The following is a 22,410-nucleotide window of genomic DNA, read 5'->3' as shown; positions in this document are numbered from 1 at the left end:
AAGGCCTGATTGGCGCAGTCTCCTCTTAACAGTTGTTCTAGAGATGGGTCTGCTGCTAGAACTCTGTGTGGCATTCATCTGGTCTCTGATCTGAGCTGCTGTTAACTTGCCATTTCTGAGGCTGGTGACTCGGATGAACTTATCCTCAGAAGCAGAGGTGACTCTTGGTCTTCCTTTCCTGGGTTGGTCCTCATGTGTGCCAGTTTCGTTGTAGCGCTTGATGGTTTTTGCAACTCCACTTGGGGACACATTTAAAGTTTTTGCAATTTTCCGGACTGACTGACCTTCATTTCTTAAAGTAATGATGGCCACTCGTTTTTCTTTAGTTAGCTGATTGGTTCTTGCCATAATATGAATTTTAACAGTTGTCCAATAGGGCTGTCGGCTGTGTATTAACCTGACTTCTGCACAACACAACTGATGGTCCCAACCCCATTGACAAAGCAAGAAATTCCACTAATTAACCCTGATAAGGCACACCTGTGAAGTGGAAACCATTTCAGGTGACTACCTCTTGAAGCTCATGGAGAGAATGCCAAGAGTGTGCAAAGCAGTAATCAGAGCAAAGGGTGGCTATTTTGAAGAAACTAGAATATAAAACATGTTTTCAGTTATTTCACCTTTTTTTGTTAAGTACATAACTCCACATGTGTTCATTCATAGTTTTGATGCCTTCAGTGAGAATCTACAATGTAAATAGTCATGAAAATAAAGAAAACGCATTGAATGAGAAGGTGTGTCCAAACTTTTGGCCTGTACTGTATATAAATAAAACAGAATCGAACTGAATGACTGAACAATCTGAGGGTCATAAACAGCATGGGAGTGTTCACATTTTAAACATAAAGTTTGTCATAAGTTTAGTTGCTCCGTCTGGAATCGACATGCACTTCTATTTGATTGTATGTGTTGTACAGAGAGCTGGTTTCTCCACCTGAAAGCAGAGATGAACTTACTTTGAAGAAGAAAACAGGTGTTTGCTGTGCCTTCATAAATCCAATCTGTCCTCTCTTATTCTAACATCACTAAAGAAATGAAACCAAAGATTACCCGTCTTCTGTGTTAAAGGAGAACTGTAGAACCTGTTAAAAACAAAACGGATTAAGATACACAATTGTTAAGGATATTGAGTATATCCCATTTAATTGTGTCCAACCCCTGTACAGCAGGTGCAAATACTTGCTGTTATTGACTAAGCACTACCCTCTAGTGGTTAGTTTTTGTATGTGCACTTCAACACAAAGTCAAAGCAATGGCTACAGTAATTGACCCAATGGGAAAATAAAAATGCTTTTATTAAGAGCATACAGAGAAAACACTGACATAAGAATGTGCATGTCATGTGAAAGAGTTAGCCAAGTAGTCAGTGAATAATCATTTCAGGTCAGAAAATCTTACCTGTAGACAAATTGTGATCAGAAATACACTTCACACTAAAACACAATTATCTGGTCTGTCTTCAGACTAGACACATCTACCTGAGCTGGAAATTAACTGCAAAATCTCTTTAGATCCTTTATCTTCTGAATGCCTGTAAATTCATGGTTTCAACCACGAAGGAAAATCAGAATTACACATGACATACTGATGTTTTCCACATACACTGTGGTTTATTTATTGTGATACTAAATGGGCTACAAAAACTGTTTGACTGGATACAATGAAAATAATGATTTTGACATTAAGATGTACACAAAACTTTTAAACATGTCTAACAAACCACAACATGCATTCATGTGCATTTATCGTCAATTATATCCAAACCTCTCAGTCACAGCCACATTTGCTGTCATTCCTTTGAGGCTTGTTTATAATAGACACACCATCTGGCAGGGCTGGGTTTCTTTTGAAAAATTATGATACCAGTACAAATACCAATACCAATACCTTTAAAGTGATACCAACAGAGTTTTTCATTTGATACCTTTTGTTTTCTACTTTATAATTACCCAGTATGTGAATGGAAGCATTCAGTAAACCCACCACAGGTGTGTAGCCGAACTTTTAAATGTTTTGGTGGCCTTTCAGCATACTGAACTTTTAACTTACACCATGCTCACCATGCACACCACAGACTGTATAGGTTGTAGCTGCTACCATAGTGGGCTAATCACATGTAGTACTGAATCCAAGAACCTTTGCATTAATATACTGCGAGCAAATGGTCTTTTTTTTCTAGATCTGGGTACAAATTGGAACCAATGCAGGTATGAAATTCACTGGAGAACTTTCAGTAATAATAACTGGTACTGGGTTATTTTGGTTAATGCCTTAAAGAGATAGTTCAGATTTTTTAAAGTGGGGTTGTACAGGGTACTTATTCATAGTCAGTATATTACTGGCTGTAGATGTCAGTCGGCACATCCCCAGTTTGGCTGGAGTCCGACATGGAGGCTAAGCATCTTTCTGTTGTAGAGGGGTCAGCAACAAAGTGTATTTTAGTCAACTAAAAAAGTCTCACCTAAAAACAATCAGTATTAGTTTAATGTGCTATATTGAGAGTATTTTCATTGCTGTACCTGAATTTACAATGAAGCTGTCACACTGCACTCTTTAAAGCCAGACTCACACAGGAGCTGCTGTTCTACCGCTGCCTTGATCAGTTGATTAGTTTGTGTTATTGTGTGACTTTGGTGTTTTAAAGGGTTAGTTCGGATTTACCAAACACAATGACACAAACTGACTGATCAGAGTAGCAATAGGTCAGCAGCGCTTGACAAGAACATAGATGGGGAACTGAAGACATTTAAAGTGTCCCTGTCAGAGGCTGTCTGAAAGAAATGTAAAGGTGTGAAAATACTTTCAATATAGCGTACACTAAAACTGATGTAGGACTTATTTCAGGTGGCACGTTTTGTTGCTGACCCCAATCCACAGCAGTTCATTGCTTAGCTTCCATGTCGGACTCCAGCCTGCTACTCCAAACTGGAGGTGTGCCGACTGACATCTACTACAGGTAATACACTAAGGATAAGCACTTTATTTAACCCCACTTGAAAAATCCAAACTATCCCTTTAAAGGTGTCCAGTGCGGATACCCAGCCCTTCTCAATGGATTCACTTCTATCTATAGATCTGTACACTGTTGTGATGCTGCAGATTAGAGGGCAGGAAATTCACAGGAAGTGGGGACAAATTTAAGATCCATTCTCTTCTGTGTGGTTAAACCATCCTCTCAGATCTCACATGACAGTTTCAAAGCCAATGATTCAACAGTATGAAATGGTCTGATTTTTTTGTTGAGCTGCAAATTGAATCAACATTTAACAAAAGACAAAACTTGAAAACAGGAATATAACATTTCAGATGCTAAAATTTAGTGGTATTTGCACAAAGGGTTTCACAGGTCTTGATGTTCTTGCATAGTTTAATACTTGGTATTAAATTGAGAGGCTAGCTTGCTGGCTTGGAAAGATGTCTTGGGTGCTCCAAATACATCAACACAGTTTCTTACAGTCTGCTTTTTAAGGAAAAATCCACCCCAAACTATTCAACACTTTCCCCTGCACTGCAGATCCTATTTAGATGTTTGATGTTCATATCATTCTTGAGGATAACTGGTCAAACATGGAAGACGTGGTGTCTCATTGTAATATTCACTGCTACAATATTTTCATAGCAAAAAGAAAGTCAACAGTGTAAAAGTATGCGAGGGTGGATTTTTCCTTTACTTATTCAAGTCTTCTCTGTAACTGATAAAGGTACATAAACTAAAACAAAGACCAAGCTCTACAACTTCCAACATTACAGCTCATCATGTTCATAAATATTATACTCCTTAGCACTGATCTGTCCGTCTTTGTCACGGTCATTCTTGCGGAATATATCATCCATAATCTTCTCATAGAAAGGATCGTCGCGTGGCTTCCCACCTTTTTCATACTCCAGTTTCAGGTATTCTTTTACCTGGAAATAGAGGAACACTTTATTGTTCACACCTCAGAATAAATGACAGACATGTATTGCACTGCGATAACACTGCTTTTATATAACAAGCACCTGTTGTGCTCTACAGGCAACACATCACATTGGTGATAAATAAAACTATAAATGGTATTGATAGCAGGTCATTCACTTCTTCTTCTTTCAATGTGCTATCAACAATCCAGATAACGTATAATTATAAGCCTGCTGGCAAGTATGCTGTTATTAACTTAATTCTAAGGAACTACAGCTGGCAAATGAAGTAAATTAATAAAAGGTTAAGTTATTTATAGCCTGATAATTTTCTAGTACAATCCATGGATGTTTATGATGTGAAATAATCAGAACACAAACAAATGTGGCCTGATTCTTTATGAGCAACTAGGTGAGGTTACTTCAGGATGGATTTTTTTTCCAGAAGTCTGCAATATGACGCTCAATCAACATACCCAGGAAATGTGTTGGTTATCTCACACCACTAACCCTAACATTGGCTGTCTGGATCACCGGTATCATGAAGCTGGTTGTTAACTAGTTCCATAAACTCTGGGTTTTTTTCTAGGTATTTCTGAGGTCACAGTGACCTTGACCTTTGACTACCAAATTCTCATCGGTTAATTGTTGCATCCAAGTGAACACTGGTGCCAAATTTGAGTTATTTCCTTCAAAGCATTCTTGAGATATTGCATTCACGAGAATGGGACAGACAACCCAAAAACATAATGCTTCCGGCCTTGGCTATCTCCGGCGTGGAGGTATAATTATTGTGTTGAATCAAATAACCATCTGTGACCAGGTATCATCCTGGATGGAAGAACAGTACACTCTGCACAGGAAGAGTAACAGCTGTTTAAATGGGGAAGCCCTAGCATTTTAATCCAACCACGGTTATTACCTTTCTGTCTGAGCTACTTCTCTGATAATTACCAACTTTTAAATTATAGTTACCTCAGCCTTTGTGAGACTTCTGTCTTTATCAAGGTCCATGTCTTTGAAAGCCTCCATGCTGCGTGGTCCCCTTGACACAGAGTAGACCTCCACCTCAAAGACCACAGTAGCATTGGGCGGCACTGGATCTATTTCATCAGGAGCAACACATCAAGATTTTAGACGACCATAAGCAATCATAATGTTAAAACTGTGACTCATAATTACTGATGATTTGCATCATGCTTTACCATGTAGGATGGACTTGTAAAGTTGGTTTAATAACATCTCAGGAAGGATGGGAGTTTAATTTTACTGAGTGTATCGTGTTTGTGGCTCGGTTACATTTTCAGACTTTATGATGACCTCAACAAAACAGCTACAAATTGCATAAATTAATGAATCATAGAATAATGTAGTACCTATTTAGCCTGTAGAGCAAAAGTCTACAAGATGTAAAGAGCACATGAGAGGTGTGGTAATCTAGCAAGAAAAGAAAACATTGTAACTACAGCAAAATGCAACTAAAGCTGTTAATTTTTACTGAGAGGAAAAAAAGCATTAACATGGATTGCAGCTGTTGAACAGTGGGTTTTCACTTAGCGGTGCTCAGCCCCGGATAGGTTTACATGTGTGTAATTCTAACTCAAACTGATGCAGGGACAACAACAGCATGCTCACTCAGCAAAACCCTTTCCTCCATAGCCGGAGACTGGAATCAAGTGATGAAACCTGACATGCAGACTCCGAGGGTGATCAACACCACCATCAGATTATACCATCATGCATTCATGAAAACCAACATGAGGAGGTTTGCAGGAAATAGTAGTAAACAGTAAAACACTCATCAGCTGTTAGTTTTCTGCAAGTGCTCCAAAGCATGCAAGAAAGAGTGACATGAAGTAGAGACCTTTAAACCTTTGTGCATGCTTACAGTACATGCCATGGGAGGATGAGTAGCAAACACTGCGAGGGATGCCCTTTCAACTAAAGTGCTGTAAAAGAAGACAAGACAGCATGAAGGCAGCGCTTCCAGCACAGACACAATATTACACAATAATCAGTTTAAAAGACTGTATAAGGAGGATTGATGATTTTTTTACTCATTAATTACAACATACGTATACTACTGCTGACCATTCTCATTGATTTCCTGTTTCCTCCAGCTGGAGACATATATCAATTTCATTTGCAGACATAAAACTTGCTTGAAACAGGTGGACAAGAACACTTTTGTAACAAGTTTAAATTCCCTTGTGATACAACTGAAATATTACTGGTACCTATTATAAGAGGCACTCAACCAGAAACACATCAGTTTACTCATCATGCGGAGTACTGCTTGGCCAGTGAAAACAGTTGTTTAATGTTCTCTGTGGTTCTGCAGGAGCTTTCTCAAATCTGAGAAAATAACCCCGGTAATGTGATAGTGATGTCATCAGGGTTATATTGGCTCGGCTTTGGAGACTACAAATTTATAATGAAGAGCTTGCGTTACAAACTGGGGCTGTCGAATTTGAAAGACGTGGATGTTCACCAGGCAGTGCGGCAAGTTGTGTTATGGGAAGTGTAGGATCCAATGTTTTTAGAGCCTGAACAATACTAGGGAATAAAACCAGTGTTAAAGTAATGTCATTTGGTGTAATTGGACAGTTCGGTAGTGATCAATATTAAACCCTCTGCTGATAAAAATCCCTTCGTGTTATATTTACTTACCTTTGCCTTTCTCTCCAAAGGCCAGGGCAGGTGGAACAGTTATTTTTCGTTTCTCTCCAGGACACATATCTTCCATTCCTATATCAAGGCCCTTAATGACTTGTCCGACGCCCAGCACAAACCACTGAGGGTGCCCAGCTTTGTCTGACCGACTAAAACAGAAACAGTACAAAAGAAACAACATCTTGTCAATTCACATCAGTAGGATTTGCATGGCATATAAGTACTGATTTTCATTTTGGTTAAGGACTGTACCATTAGACAGGAGGAGGTGGTCTCACATTTTCAAAAAATTAAAGATTTAAGATTCAATCAGAGATATTGGATGAAGGGAGATACCCCACCGTAGGCTTATCCAATGTTAAGAAAACGGTTACTCTTCCTGTCTCCTAAGTGGGTGTGGTTAGCTCTCCCTCCAATCAGAGCCTGTTCTCCCTCAACCCCCCCCCCCCCCCCCCCCCAAAGTGTTGAACAGAGGCTCTGTGGATGTCTGTGTATGCGGATCGAGAAGCAGGTGGAATGAAAATACATTCTTCCTATTATTGCAGCCTATTGTTGCACAAAGCTTGGGCATTTTTTATTTATTACTAGCAGTAAATAACTGTTTGTAAGCTAACTGTGATTTTACCGCCTGTTTATCAAGATCACAAGATCTCGCGAGAACTTGTTTTCTGAGACAGACAGGGCTCAAACAAAGTTAACTTTCTCTTGATCTGTGCGGATGAAAAATGCAGCTTTAGTGTCAGAATGTTGGTAAGATGTGTGGCTTGTGTAAAACGAACCTAATATTTACTTTAGTGACTATAAGGCGAAAGAATTGACCATAAATTGTAATCACGTTCATTTTCCTCATTGACGACAATACATTCAGAGCTGCCGCAAGTCTCCTACGGGGGCGTGGCGCTGACGTCACTGAATCAGGAAGTGAGCTGAGTGGGGTATCTCGCTTTATCCAATATCTCTGATTCAGTCCCCTTCCCCACCCCAATAATTTATGTACTCTCCCTTAAAGAGAATTCCAATATGTCAATTCCATGGCTGAGTAAAGTTCAATCAGTATTTGTGAACATGAGCTACTCTCTCTCAAAGTCAGAAATCAGAGAAGTAAGTCTCAAACTTGTGATGTCACAGGGTATAAAGTCTAGCACTGCTCCCCAATTGATGGGAGCCTAGTTTTGTGGAAGCACAAAATGTTTGTTTACTTTTTATACCCAAATGAGCTTTATTCTATTGCAGTGGTTTCAGTTCTGAAACAGAAAACATACACATATACTCAGAACATTCCCCTGGGTGCTCTCAGTGTCATCATGGATTTGGGAAAGGGTTGTTTGTGTTTGCCTATATTTTTTGGACTACCCTAAACCATAGGAAAAACATGTATGAATTTTAAAAAATGGGCGTAGTTCCCCTTTAATACTCCATAGATCCAGGTGAGGAATACTGAAGGCCTAAAAGCATGATTTGCTACAGTTCCTTGTAATTAATATCTCAACCCACTTCATAATAAACTTTGTTCATGTCACACTGAAATAAAAGGTAGAGGCCACCAATTTTACAACACACACCGAGGAGACCTTTGCATAGCATGCAATGTGAAAACCTGTAGAGATCACTCAGCACTCCTCTCAGACAACACGAAGCTACATCATAATACAGTAATAAAGTGACTGCAATTTGCATGTGGATTTTCGAAGCATTAAATTGGCTTGTAATGATAATTTCTGAGTTTATTCTCATACCACCAACCTGCAGTAGAACTGAGAACCATCTTTGGCGAGGAACCCATCGTAATGTGCGTTCATCAGATCTCCTCTTTTACTCTTTGGAGTGCACTCCTCGGGCTTGAACAAAACTTCAATCTTGACCTCGCCGTCCAGCTCGGCTGCTGTCGCCCAAACACACCATAAACTGAGCTGTGAAGAGACAAAGAGGCACAGTGTGCAGCTCACTAACCTCCACATCATGCCGCTGTGTATGCGTGGCAACTTCTGAAAAGTGACGTTTGAATACACCGGAGGACGTGGAGAGCTGCTGCAGACAGTCAGGGACCTTACTGCCCTAAATTCTGACTGTCAGGGGTTTCTGCCTCCGGTGCGTCCCGCCTCCTTCACTAAAACCAGTGCCGTAAAACTAGCTCCGGCCCTCCTTCAAACATCGCTCATTGGACTGGAGAAGCCTACTGGGGGCGGTAGACCGCCTGAGTCTGCCTGACAGACTAAACTAAGGAAAAACTTCCAACATCTGCCGTGATACTGTAGATACTGTAAATGAGTAACTGGAAATGGAAAATATGTCAAAATGTGAAGATTACTGCATACATGTGACTGCTGTAAAACTAAATCTGCAAAATAATTCTGCATCTTAAGTCTTGAGATTCATTTTTATCATTTCATACCAGTATATAAATCATCCAGCCTACAATGTATTTCATCTGCTTTTGTTTTTTTGCTTACCCCACGTAAGGTTAGTTATATTTTTATAAAATTACAACAGCACAGCATAATGCCAAGGGGATAGAGAAGTACTTTGGATAAAAAAAAAAACATTAAAATGAATAATAAATAATACATACATAAATACAGTACAGACACAAATGTAGTGAGCTGTGTATGCCTGGATTTATAGTCCCAGTATTGGTACTGCCACTTTGAACTTCACTAATGGTGTGATGAGATAAAATTGTCTCCAGTTTGGTAGATTACCCATTTAAACAGAGCAAAAATATAAAATGCGGAACATTTGGTAGGTGTCAGAGGAAACTGACTTCATCAAACATGTCTGTTAATCAAAATGTAACAAAAGGTTAGGTTAGGTGGGTTAGGTGGGTTAGGAAATATGGGCAGGGGGACCATATTTTGAAAAATGGGCCCCTTATTCCTGCAAATATAATATATATAATCCAGTTAATCATATTTCCATATGTATTTTGCTTCTACTCTGTGTTAAGACCTTATTTTCCTTTGTCAGATGGAACGCACCATTTCACAATACCTTATTGAGAAGATAAATGTCTGTAAGTAAATAGTTGTACTTGATCCCATTCATGCCCCCTGACCTTGGGCTGGGGTCATCTGTACCTTTTGACCCCCCTTGACGGTGGGCCTAGGCAGATTTTTAAAAACAAATAATTTCAATTTACCTCTTCAGGATGTACCTGACATACCACTACATGAATAATAGTTTACAAATGATAATTTAAACAAAAGCTAATGCAAGATCTCATCATGTTCAACAAAGGATAGATTACTGAACACAGTTTGTAAAAGCTTTGTCATATCCATGACGTTTATAGCCAGAGCCTGGAAAAGTCTATATTAACGATTCAATGCATAATTCACTCACCCTGCCGTCCAAAAAGAAATAATTGATTGACACTAAGACGCTCCAATGGCAAACTTGAGAGCATCATGAATTATGTTTAGACGCGGACGTCATCTCATCTTCACCAATAGCAGCCGCGGGGGCGGAAACATTAGCTTCTATTTATTTTTGGACGCCTGCGTATCTGAGTCATCGCCGCTCAGACAGTCAACGTGGTTGGAGATTGTCTTTACCGACCATACACTAGCTACCAGTTATATTTGGAACTACGACTTTCTCTCTTATTGCCTGACAGGATTGAGATGTTACAATTTAGGTTTTCGATAGTGCTGAAGGAGTTGTTTGAAGCCACCCTCAAGCGTCCCTTGTCCGGCTCTAGACAGAAGACCTGGTTACCGACCCGCCACTGCTGCTTCAGCACCGCCTCCGTTGATGCCAGAGCTGTCTCTCCTCAACTGAAGGTCCTCCATGCCGCTCCTCACCGCCCGGCGCTCCGCGCCGCGCCCTGTGCCGCCCCGTTCCGCTCCTACTGCACGAAGACCGAAGGCGCTGTGGAGCTGGACGAACAGCTGAAAAAGGACGGTCTCGACAGCGAAGCAGCCAGTGACAAGTACGTCTCAAGTTCTGTCTTGTGGAATAAACTGTCTGACACCATTTTTTGCCACGGTATAATGGTATGGCTGGCGCTTGTGCGAGTAATGACGCAGACAGGCGCAAGCGGATGTAACGTTATTCCCCAACCGTCACAAACGCAGTATTAAAACCGCATTGAATAGCACTTAATAACTATATAACTAACATTCTTACATGTCAGATAGAGGTATTGCTTACAGACAAAATAACGTCACCAAAAGACGTGTGATATATAAGCATATAGCTAGCTCACTGTAATGGCCTCATAGCAGCAGCTACTAGAGCATGTGTGACTTGCTCATACCGGGTGCAGCCTCCGGTGGCTTTGTGCCAAGTAGACATATAAATACGCCACCTTCAAATACCGACACAGCAACTTAACCAGAAGCTAATTAGGAATTTAGTTGGTCTTGACCGGGTGAATGTAACGTTAGGTTGGCTATGGGTTCCTGTGGAGATGACACGCAGCATGGTGCAGTAGGTTAGAAAGTGAAACAGCAGTGGCCTCGTTACAGGGTCAGGGATGAAGTGGAGTATAAAAAGATCCACATTCAAGTTTTATCAGGGAGTTTTTCCACTTACAGAGTTAATGAGGCAGCTGATGACCACAATACAAAAAAGACCTTGATTCAAACTATGGCCTCATAAATGTCATTGAATGACACCAAACATATAAACGTATCTTTATCTTTACTTTAACTTTGATGGTTGGTTATAATAATGTCTGCTGCCTGGCTGGATACCAGTCTGTGTGACTGGTTTTGTGCCTTCTGCTGGTTAATGAAGTGGCCACAGATGGAGTGCTGCTCTAGACTACTGACTACAGCACTGTACAGAAGAGCTGCAGAAAGTGGAAAAACAACTAAAACTAGTTAAGCCTGTGTGTGGCTTCAACTGCTTCATGTGACACACGGAACACATAGTAATAAAATGTATTGTTTAAATGTGTTATGTTAATCCATTGTAGTTTCCATGTAGTTTTCCTCTTAATTGCATGCCTACTATTTCTTGCATATTTGCTCTTATTATCATTCCCTGGTATATTTTTAGTTTTTATAAGGACTTGAGAAGCACTGCCATGTCTGTATGGTGCTGTAGACATGAAATTTAAGCTGCCTTGCTATGCAAGTGAATGCTCCTTGTCCAAATTGTACTATTTGTCCAAGTCTTTGCAGTCATCTCTCACTATTTAGCTGAAATTTCTGTCTAAATTGCATTTGGCATATGTAATTACAGAATAACGGAAATCCGCAGGGTTGAAGATAAACAAATTAAGGTCAAAGCAATGTATAAGGATTGTACAACTACGAATATTGTTAACAACACCTTTCAGAATACAGAATTTGGAAATTCAGTAACAAGGTATTTTTTCTACTCAGTTCAAATGGTATTATAGAGCTGTACGGTCTAAAAGACCGTAGGCAGTCTCCTATCCCATGACATACTGTAAAGCATGTTTTTAGCCCAAAGCCCATTACATATTGAAGTCAGCTGCTTAGATATCTAAGTGAATGTATGTTATTAAGAATTCTTGTAACCGTATGGTAGTTTGGCAAAACTATTGATTAGGATTCATAGGATAACTTTACATTACTTTTCTGTTTTGTTGGCTTTCTCAAATTGCTCCATTGTTCACTACTCTTGGGTCAGGCATAAAATGAATGGTGGTTTTGGAAAGTACATTTCACATTTCACATCCTAGTCCTTGCAGCCAGCTGGCTCTCTGTACAGTAACTGCAGTCCATGGCGGGATCCCTTTGAAGCTAGGCAGTTTTATGAGCCAGCTCAGTGTAGCCAAAAATTATTGGGATATTTTCTGACCTAGAAATGAGGCTACGCAAGAATAGGGCAGTTCCATCAGTAAGATATGAACTGGGGTGTTGGATTTGCTCTGCCAATGTAAATGCTGTGCTCCCAAGTCTGCTTTCACATACCCAGAGTCCTCCCTGGGTCAGTAGGTTTCCAGTCTATAATGACTCTTTTCCACCGAAGTAACATAGCGAGACTTTAGACAGTGTGTAGTTCCAGTTTTCTACTTTTCCTCACACTTTGAGGACGATGTTGTGAAACTAAATTTATTTCCAAATTTCTCAGAAGGTGATGCTGAATGAATGCACCACCTCACATGGTCTCATGGGGAAGCAGTAGATGTACAAAACAGACTGACGTGGTGTAACAACTTGCTGTAATGTTAACAATGGAGTCTGGATGAGAAAATAGTTGGGGAGACACGGTCCACATAGGTTGTCTATTATTCAGCATCAACTGGAGATGGAGATTTAACCGTCAGTTTTGATATCTGTCAACAACATTATGCTAGCTAATGTCAAGGAAACAGAAGGAAAGATCATGACGTCAGTAACAGCAATCAAATTTTGCATTGGAGCCAGAGTTTGGTGTTGATCCCACTCTTCTCCTGTAATGAAGGACAGAGCCGTGGAAGGATTTTTCAGTCAAAGTAGACACAACAAAGATATTATGGGATATAGTGTGATTTGCCCTGCCTTCCCCATTGACTTAAACAAAAGTGGCATCAAGCTCTGGATGCAAAATTTGAATACGGTCACTGACGTCATGACCTTGCCTTCTTTTATAGTTTCCTTGGGTAACGTTAGCCTCAAGGGCTAGAACGCCGTCAGCTGCTCCCCACTGATGAAATCATAATTGTAATATCCAGATTTTGAATCCTAAATATCAAACATGTTTGAAATTATTGGGTTGGCCTTAGTGAGCCTGATAGCAATTCAGGAGGTTTAAGACTGGATCTGTAAACCTCTTTTATCACCAGATAATTTGAGCCAAATATCGGTACTGACCAAGGTCCCAGATCAGATTTCTACACCAGTTGTTGGGAGGGGTGAGTCTGAAATAAAAACTCCTGCAGTTTGAGCCTGGCTTTAGGGAAAGTCCCAAGTGAAGTCAAATAGAAAATGGTTATGAGTAGGAATGCTGCTTGTGTCTCATCCTGCTGTCACGTGGCCTCTGAGTCATCGCAGAACAGTCATCTTTGCACTAAGCTTGTGGTATGTTGAAAATTGCATTTTTCTTCTTTACCTTAAGGGGTGAACAAACCATGTGTCCTCAGCAGAGCCTAAAGTGGAGTATTTGACTGTGCATATGCTCAGGATGATACTATCCTTGGAAACTTACTGTTGTCAATATTCAGGATCAGTTTTGAGATATATATTTTATGGGTCAGCAGCACAAAAAGAAGTGTTGATGCACGTGATGGGGATGTTGTTAACATCAGATTTCTGATGATGACTCAAGATAAATCTAAGAAGGAAATACAATCCATGACTCACATTCCATTCTGTACATTGTGCAACACTCAGTATAATCTCTGTCTCTGATTCCTCTATTTTGAAATTGAGCATATTAGTTTTTTAAACAGCAGGGTTTAGTTTTAAAGCTGTAGTCTGAGCTGTAAGATAATAGTGAATTAAGGAGCAAAGGCCTAACCATTGACGCTGCTGCTTGGTAGAACTGACAGGAAAATACACTGCTAAATTGCCTTTTTTTTATGAAGGCCTCACAGACATGTTGAACAGTAAAAGCACCCTTGGCTCACAGCCGTCTGCCCTGAGATGTTTATGGGATCAGTTATAGTTTTAGTGAGTGGAGGAGGACAGGATAAAGATATCAAACACTGACAAATGACTGTTGTGATAAACATGACAGAGACAGAAAGTGAAATACATACTTGATGTTAAGCTCTAGCACACTGCCTACTAGTGAAGTGTGTTGTCACTGATGTGACCCTGCCAAAGATATCGCCACACACTGCAGCTTTTCTAGACTCTTTTCTCCATCTCAAAGTTTGGGTCCATACTGTCTCTTTTTCACATCATTCAATCTATAGTTAGCATTTCTTGGGCCTGCAAAATATCTGCACTATCCACTATTACTCCTGGCCCCTGTGTCTCCTAAAAGATGATTTTTATGCACTTTAAAAAAAAAAAAAAAAAAAAAAAGCCAGCTCAGAAAGCTGCAGAGGATGTAATGTAACGTTGTTAATGTAATCAAGCATGTTAAGATGGTTACAGCCCTTATATGAGGTGAGTTGAAAGATAAAGTCCTGTATGAATAATAAAATACTTGCCCTTAATACTTCACACCGCAACCCCACAGAACTATAACTCCTTCAGAGCAAATCACAACTCCGTTTTTATCACGTATCCAGGAAACTCTGAGTGTTCTGCTTACACCAGTGAGCAGTCATCCAGAAGCAAATGGACCGAGCCATCTGCCTGTGAAGAGGAAGAGGATTTTTAAATGTACCAATGTACACTAGAGAGTCGAGGTGTTTTAGGCTGTATTCACATCTGATTTGTTTGCACAGTTTAAACAGCCCCTGGCTCGTTTGCTCATTTAGGTCAGTTCTTGTCGGCTGGTGACAACTGAGAATATCAAACGCACCATCCACAAGAGCGTGTGATATGGATGTGTGGCACATGGTAATTCTGCCATCTGCTCTAACAAGTTGCATTAAGCTGTCAGTATGTATGACGTAAAGTTTAGTTGCAACATGTTCATTACAAACAAGCATCTTTGAGTAAACTCTTCACGATTGTAGTGCAGACTGACTTGCTGTTAATCACAGAACAAACTTTCCTGTTGCTGCTTAAATTGTTTGTTTGTTTCCCCTGAGATTCTATGAAGTGCACTGACCATACAAGAGGAGCCACAGAAACTGTCCAGTAAAAGAGTTACTGGAGTTAAACAAAGGCGTTTTCAGATCAAACAGTTGTGGGGACTCCCTGAGAGGAACCGTATACTGGGGTGCTCCCCCGAAAGGCACATACCTTTGAGGGTTTTTTTTTTTCTCAGTTAGCATCCCCTATACGGTCAGTAAAGCCTGGACATCACTGTCGGTCAATTTGTTTGTTTTTCATCCATTTCTTTTGTTACGAGTTGTTGTTTGTGGGGGTTTTTTAGCTGTTGTTTACACAACTAACAGGTTTTTAATAATTGTGGTTGCTGGTGCTGCATTAATTAAGCAATATCACACGAGAGGGAGTGATGTACTGTATATTGTCACGGGTGTGATTCGGTTGTAGGCACGACGCTGCAGGCATTGCTGTTTAAGCTGTTCAACAGCTTAAACAGCAATGCTGAGTAGGTTAACAAAAGGCGATGAAATAAATTATTTAAGTATGTTATGTAGCTCCGCGGAAAAAAAACAGTTCCCCCGGTCTGTTGCCAGGCAACGCGGCACACACGCCAGGAACTCACAAGCTAGCCTACTTTGTATTTACATTGATCTGCAACTGTGTAACTTCGTCCAGTTCGGCTAATGAAATGTTGGCAAACCTGGATGTTGGCACGGCCGGATTCAGCTTGCACTCTCCCTCATCCACATCAGTAGTACCTCATCAGATGATCATTGATAATTCCTGACCGTGTTCGCCTAATTTTTGCTTCTCTCCAGTTTGTCGAGCTCGGCTGATGTTACACAAACACACCTGGAGGTCTGCACAGAAGAGTCCTGGCTTTCCTTTTCCTCGTACTCTCCTGACGACCACTCATAATTTAATTCAAATGTAATTTGGGGGAAAATATCCATCTTCTTGGTGTAACGCTATAGTGTCAGTTTGCGTCAATGTAGCGAGTGTGAGAGTTGGTTAATTAATGGTTGTATTTCTATATTTGTACTGTTACAAGTCCCAGCGATGTTATACTCTATATCAGCACTCACGGAATGCCTCTCATCCAATCAAATTACTCAGTCGGAACTAACTGTTGTATAACTACCCTTACGTAACTCATGGTTTCTCCTGTGCTTGGAGAACTCTGAAAAAGGGGGCTAAAAAGTCTCTCAAAACGGTGTTCTAAGAACTACAACTGTTCTTCGTTCTTACAGTATAGACAGGAAAAAAAGGGGGGTCCTTAGAACTATGTTCATAAAACTACTATAAAAGGTTCCTCCAATCCAAAAATGCATCAAGTTACCTGAAAAGACGAGAACCAGGTTTATAGTAATTTATGTCTCAGTCTAAAGACCACTTTTTGAAAGTCTCGTCTCGGAATCGATTCTATTTTTATTCGGTTTGGTCTCAAAAACCTTATTTCAAGACCAGACCAAAGAGCGATGAAGTTTAGTTGATTTCAGCCCCTTAGTGTTTGCTTGAATTTGTTTGCTCATAAAAAAACAAAGAAAAAAATTCCTCCATTTAAAATTCACCTCTCCAATTCCATTTGATTAATTTATCTAGATATTTCTCACGGTGCACTTACACATACACACATACAGCTGTAAAAGAGGTTAATGAAGACGAATCCTTATTTATTTTCTGTGTCTTTTTTAATGGAATGTTGATCTTTCCAATCAATTGTGGGTAGCCTGTGGTTTGCACTTTCCACGTTATCATAAGTGTGTCATGCAGTGTGGGACACTGGTCTGGTCTTAGTCTTGACTTGGTCTCAACCCCAAAAAGTTTTGTTTTGGTATCAATACTCTGGTTTTGGTTATGATGACTTGTCTCGACTTTGGTGACTTTGACTACAACAGTGAATAGAACTAAAAGGCAGCAGTGGGTCAGTATCTTTGTTTGGCCTGGAAAAGAACCTGACTACATGTATGATGGCAGCCATACTGTGGCACTAATAATACTGAAATAAAGCTACCCAACCGCAAGTTGTATGAATGGTAGGATGTCAGTGTAGGGTCAGAGGCAGATCTGAACAAACGCCAATTATACACCTATTATTATTATTATTATTATTATTATTATTATTATTATTAACTATTATGTATGAATATGTCACTGATCACATGATCTAACCTCACCAGTATGGTAACCTTGTCAAGTATTGCTATTATGTTTATGGTATTGTGACAAAGTTCTTAAGGAAGATAGTGAGTGCCTGCAAGGGATCATTCAGCTCTTATCTGCCGCCTAGTTGATACACTTTAAAAAAAAAATCTCAAGCAAGTAGTTGACAGTGAAGCTCATGCTGTAGTCACTTATTGACAGATACAAAGCAAATGCATCATGAGCCTTAAAGGGACATTCCAGTGATTTAATATCACACTTCAATGAAGTTAGACGACCTGCAGGAGACTGATTGTAACAAACAATTGTCAAAGTCGATGCAGATGAGGCTCCTGACTGTTAGCCCCTTGTATGAGTCAGTCTACAAAACATTGGATCCTACATTCCCCATGATGCAGGCAGCATTTTAATCAGACCTTCCTATGCTTGGTACTATAAGTGATCATCGTTTGTAACTGAGAAACTCCGCTGACAACGATGGCATCATCAACAAAACTTGTGCAGAGTCACAAGAGTCAATATACAAGAGTCCTCACAGCCTTTGGAGAAGGCTGCATGACTAATAAGTGCCCCTTTAATTGCCCAAATACCTCCTAATTTGCCCTCATGTTTTCTGCAGTCGTGGCACAAAGTGCTGCTGTGTGGGCCCTGTCACGCCTCACAGCAGAAAGTGCACGCACTCTTCCACTGCTGAAGAGTGTGTTGGTGGTTAATGAGCTTTCACAACCTTGACTATTTTTCAGTCCTGTTTGCAGAAAAAAATACTCTTTATTTTTTGAAATAGTTTTTATTGGTGAAAACAGCCATTAAAATAGGAGACAAAGGGTTGCCACTTGTTTAGAAAATGCTTGTGAGATCCTTTAAGCATAAACTTTATTTTTTTATGGAGGTGAAAACATCATATCTTTCAGCCAGACAGAAGTTGTTGAAAGAGTAGATGTTTTCCAGGTTGGGAGTATTCTTTGCTTTGGTGCAAGTGTTGAGAAAGCTATCATGTCAGCCATGCTGAAGTTGCAGGGGAGGGGCACCACTGGCAACCCAAAAATCTGTGCACAGATATTCAAATTATGATTGACGCTTCACTCATCTGTTGTTCTATCTTTAATTTAATGTATGCCTAACAAAAAAGACTTTGAAGAGAATTTGAAAATCTGACACCATCTCACATCTAAAGACAACGTGAATTTTTAGTCACATACTAGAAGAATTAGCAAATACTGGAGATCTTGCATAGTCACTATTTGCAAGACTACAAATAGATTCCTTTGAGATTATTTCCCATCCTGCTTCTGGTGGAAAATGTTACACAAAACCCCCTTTAAGAAATATGACATATTAGCAATACCTAATGTGTCTACAAAAACATGGAAGTCGAAAAACAAGATAAAAGGCATCATGTGTCAACACTATTCCTGTCAACTGACATCAGTATGATCCATAAAGAAACTATATTTGCATTCAAACTTTACATTTCTGATTTTGTTGCCTCAACTCACTACCAGCCTTCGTTGGTTAGCTGTGCTGTTTTAGTGGGAGGAGATTCTGGGAGTGAGAGGTGGACTGTCTCAAAAATGAAGATTTCTTACTTATAATAATATTGACAAATACATGACCAAGCAAGACAAAACAAGAAAATCTTACTATGATCTTAAACATGGTTGATTTTGTTGGAACATCAAGACTACAAAAAGACTGACGTATGACAGCTCCACTGAGTTTTATGACCACTTTACACCAGACAATTGAGATCATGGGAGCACGCACCAACTGAGGTAAAACTCCTCTATTTTACTCTATTTTTTAGTCTGTCACAATGAAATTGCTTTAAAAGTTTTGTGGTACAAGGCTGACATTACTCGTCTAAATGTAGCTGTCAGGTCTATCATCTTTGCACTCGTGCACATTAGTTTGCCATTTGCCTTGTGACTATGCAGTGCACCTGTTGACTGCTCTATGGAAGGGCTGTTGTAGTGACAGATGTCGGGTCAGTAACACTCGTTTTGAATTAGGCATGCCTGACAGACAGCATTTTAGTCATCTTGGTTTGTTTGCACATGTTCAGGCACAGTTACCTTGGCTGTATGCGGAGTGTTTACTCTGTGGAGAGCATAGGATGTGCCAAAAAGAGAAGAGATGAAGACAGGGAAGAGTCGCAATCTGAGTCCTGAAATTGAAAATGCTGATGTGGCCGATGTGCTGCACAGCTACCCTGTCAGATCAGAAGCATCTAATCTGTACCTTGTAAAACTTCACTTTAGTAGGGTACTTATGAGGGCAAGTTGGGCTTTTTGTTGAAATCTTCTTTAACATTAAAGCTTGCAACAGCATTATGACTTCTTTAATGTGATCCAAGATCATTAGTAAATTACACAGTTACTACTTGTTATCAGAGAAAAGAACTTTGGTTTGATTGGACAACCAAATTTGAAGACGGATTGTATATTGAGCAGAGTTTGCCCCACTGCAGACCGTGCAGCTGTGTCATGACCAGCGTGTGAACAGGCCACAATGTTGGCTTTATTAATCCAAGACCCACAGAGGGCTGGGCATTGCTAAAGACATGAGAATTCCTGGAATTTAGGCCTAGTCTGATACTGCTCCAGACATGCCAAACCAACGTGTTAGCTGACATGCAGTAGTGGGGGATTATGTTTGTGTAATCAAAATATCAGACATTCAGAACCAGCACCAAGAAGCCTATCTAAATGCATGTGCTGATTGTGGTATTTGTAGTCAACTATTGTCTAGATTGAAAGGGTTTCCAAAACCAATTGGTGCTGTCTACTAGGGGTGACCCCGAATAGTTGATGATTCGGTAATTCGATTCGGAGAAGTCTGATTCGACTGCCAGTCTCACCGTCGAATCGTCGCAAAATGTGGTTATGAAACAAGGCTGTACCATTCTGACTATATGAGGGTGCTCACTGCTGCTAAATATCTTGATTTGACATAGAATGTATTTGTTTTCTAGTAATTCATGATATGATAAAACTGTTTCTAAACCTTATGATGATGTTTTTGGATGTTTATCCTACTATTAAATGGAGAAACCTCTGTCCCTCCGTCCGTCTGTCATCATCCGTTTTCCTCCTCACTGCTTTGACCTATTTCTTATTCCTCTATACATAACACATCCCCGGGTATGGACTAGTTATTATTATCTTATTATGCCACCTGAAGAATTAAATTTGTTTATTTGGGTGTTTAAGCTCTTTTCTCTGGAGCGGAAACTGACGCAAATGAGCTCATTAATCAATGAGGGGGAAAACAACATGATTCGACGATTAGTCGGCTAAAGGAAAAAATCTGTCAAATCAGATTCGACTATGAAAATTCTTAGTCGGGCACACCCCTACTGTCTACACAACACTTTTTTCTATCTTTTTCTTATCATAGCTATTCAGGTGCAAATGCTGTTCGAATAGTTTTTCCCAACACACAGTGTTGTGAGTGAGTGAACCATGTAGTAGCATGAACAAATGTATAGAAATCAATAGTTTTCATAAAAGTCCCCTTTCAGACACTTTTTTTAAAATATGTAAAACTACTTAGCTGTATTAATATTTTGTTTAACATAGTATTCCAACATAAGATAAATTTAAAAAAAACTCTGGAAAGAGTCTGGAAGCAGATCACTTACCACTTACCAATTACCGATCCTGCCTTTGCCCCAACTACCACCGCTGCTTGTGCTTGGTTTTGCTGTCTGCATTCTTCAGTGCTTCTTGTGCTAGATAATCTAGTGAAAGAGCACTGTGCATTAAGATGAATAGAATAAGTGTTAAAGGAGACAACAAAGAGATTCATACCAAGGTGTTTTAGCCTTATTTAGACCCAGACTCAGATAAGCTGTTTTACACCGAAATCGGCAACAATTATGTTGTTTGTTAGCTTGTAACTGGCAGTGGCTGACACAGTGTTAGTGGCTGTGAAACATAGAATAATATCTACTATGATGATACATTGGCCTCTAGTTTCGCAGACCGGGCGAGGCGGAGGTGCAGCCAACTGGGTGTGGCCAGGCGGATTTTGCAAGTTTGGCACACCGTGCACACTGGCGCAGCTACTCCTCTTTCCCACCTCTGTCCCTCCTACCTGCGCAAGTCGGAAAGAGGGAGGAGAGAAGGCGTGGAGTGGGTTTTACACATCCGATTCACATCACACCAATCAAATGAGCCCCTCTCCTCGCCCTTAAATGCGCCGCGCAAAGGCGTAATGAGAGTTTACTCAATTTGCCATGGCAGAAGAGAGCAGCAGCAGCGTCAGACGGCCAAACTTCTCCCAGGAGGAAACTGATGTTTTGGTCCGGGAGGTCCAAGTCGCAGTTTCCAAATATACGGAACTGCGAGCAGACCTCCACGGGCTCTCTCTCGTGCGCACGCTCTCTCTTTCTCTCTCGCAGTCTCACTCTGTTTCTTTTCTTTTGACTTTTCTAAGATGACAGATGCTGAATATATACTCCCTATCTGATGCTGTGGCTGTTTGTGGTTGGCTGAGAGGGATGTGAACTCACTAGTTTGCAGCTGTGTTAATCAAATCAGGTTGGGATTCCATTACACGTGCCAAATGTGCCAAACGGTGCCAATCCCCTTTGATCTGACATCAGATGTGATGGGACAGTCGATATAGAGATACATTTATGTGCTGATTGCAGATAGTTGCATTGAATAGTGTTTTTTGTGGATATTTATTGCATTTTTAATGTGCCTGACATTCTGGAAACCTGCCTGTGAGGTTTTGGTGACGTGTGTGCGCTGTCCGCCAGTCAGCCAAACTACCACTTACACCGGCTGCGCTCCGCCTGCGCTGACAGTAGACCTGGTTTCAGCTGACAAGCTTTTAGCGCACCTTCGGCGAAGCCTTTTGGCACGAAACTGTCACTGCGCCAACCTGGATCTGTAGACACCTCCCCCTGCTGCGCCACCACACCAAACTACCAAACTGAGCGCGCCTCGGGTTGCGCTGCTCGAAACTAGCTCTGCGCAGGGTTTGCCACCCTGTGCCACCCTGTGCCGCCCCAGGAACCTAGAGGCCATTGTGTTCACATTGGTTTACATCTAAAAACTAGACACTCTCCGATGTTTGCTGTCAAAACCTTCAGTATGCTAATGCT

The 22,410-nt window shown here is 40.5% G+C and overlaps 2 protein-coding genes across 4 annotated transcripts in view; one reads left to right on the top strand and one right to left on the bottom strand.

The window, feature by feature from the left end:
* Window positions 1–1,585: 1,585 nt before the first annotated feature.
* fkbp7 (FKBP prolyl isomerase 7) lies at window positions 1,586–8,576 on the bottom strand. Its single transcript, XM_033613948.2, has 4 exons — window positions 8,314–8,576; window positions 6,568–6,719; window positions 4,873–5,000; window positions 1,586–3,906 (listed from the first exon to the last, which is right to left on the bottom strand). Exons 1-4 carry the CDS (start codon window positions 8,529–8,531, stop codon window positions 3,745–3,747), a joined length of 660 nt encoding a protein of 219 aa, XP_033469839.1. The 5' UTR covers window positions 8,532–8,576; the 3' UTR covers window positions 1,586–3,744.
* A 1,509-nt stretch (window positions 8,577–10,085) lies between these two features.
* glsb (glutaminase b) overlaps window positions 10,086–22,410 on the top strand; it is a 56,548-nt gene continuing 44,223 nt past the window's right edge. For all 3 annotated transcript variants that reach the window (XM_033615227.2, XM_033615243.2, XM_033615236.2), the window contains exon 1: window positions 10,086–10,498. In XM_033615227.2, the coding sequence (XP_033471118.1) occupies window positions 10,191–10,498 (308 nt within the window). In that variant the 5' untranslated portion in view covers window positions 10,086–10,190. The remainder of the gene's footprint in view (window positions 10,499–22,410) is intronic.

Source organism: Epinephelus lanceolatus, chromosome 14 (assembly GCF_041903045.1).
Source record: "Epinephelus lanceolatus isolate andai-2023 chromosome 14, ASM4190304v1, whole genome shotgun sequence".
Taxonomy (NCBI): Eukaryota; Metazoa; Chordata; class Actinopteri; order Perciformes; family Serranidae; genus Epinephelus; species Epinephelus lanceolatus.
This window is presented reverse-complemented; position numbering and strand designations above follow the sequence as displayed.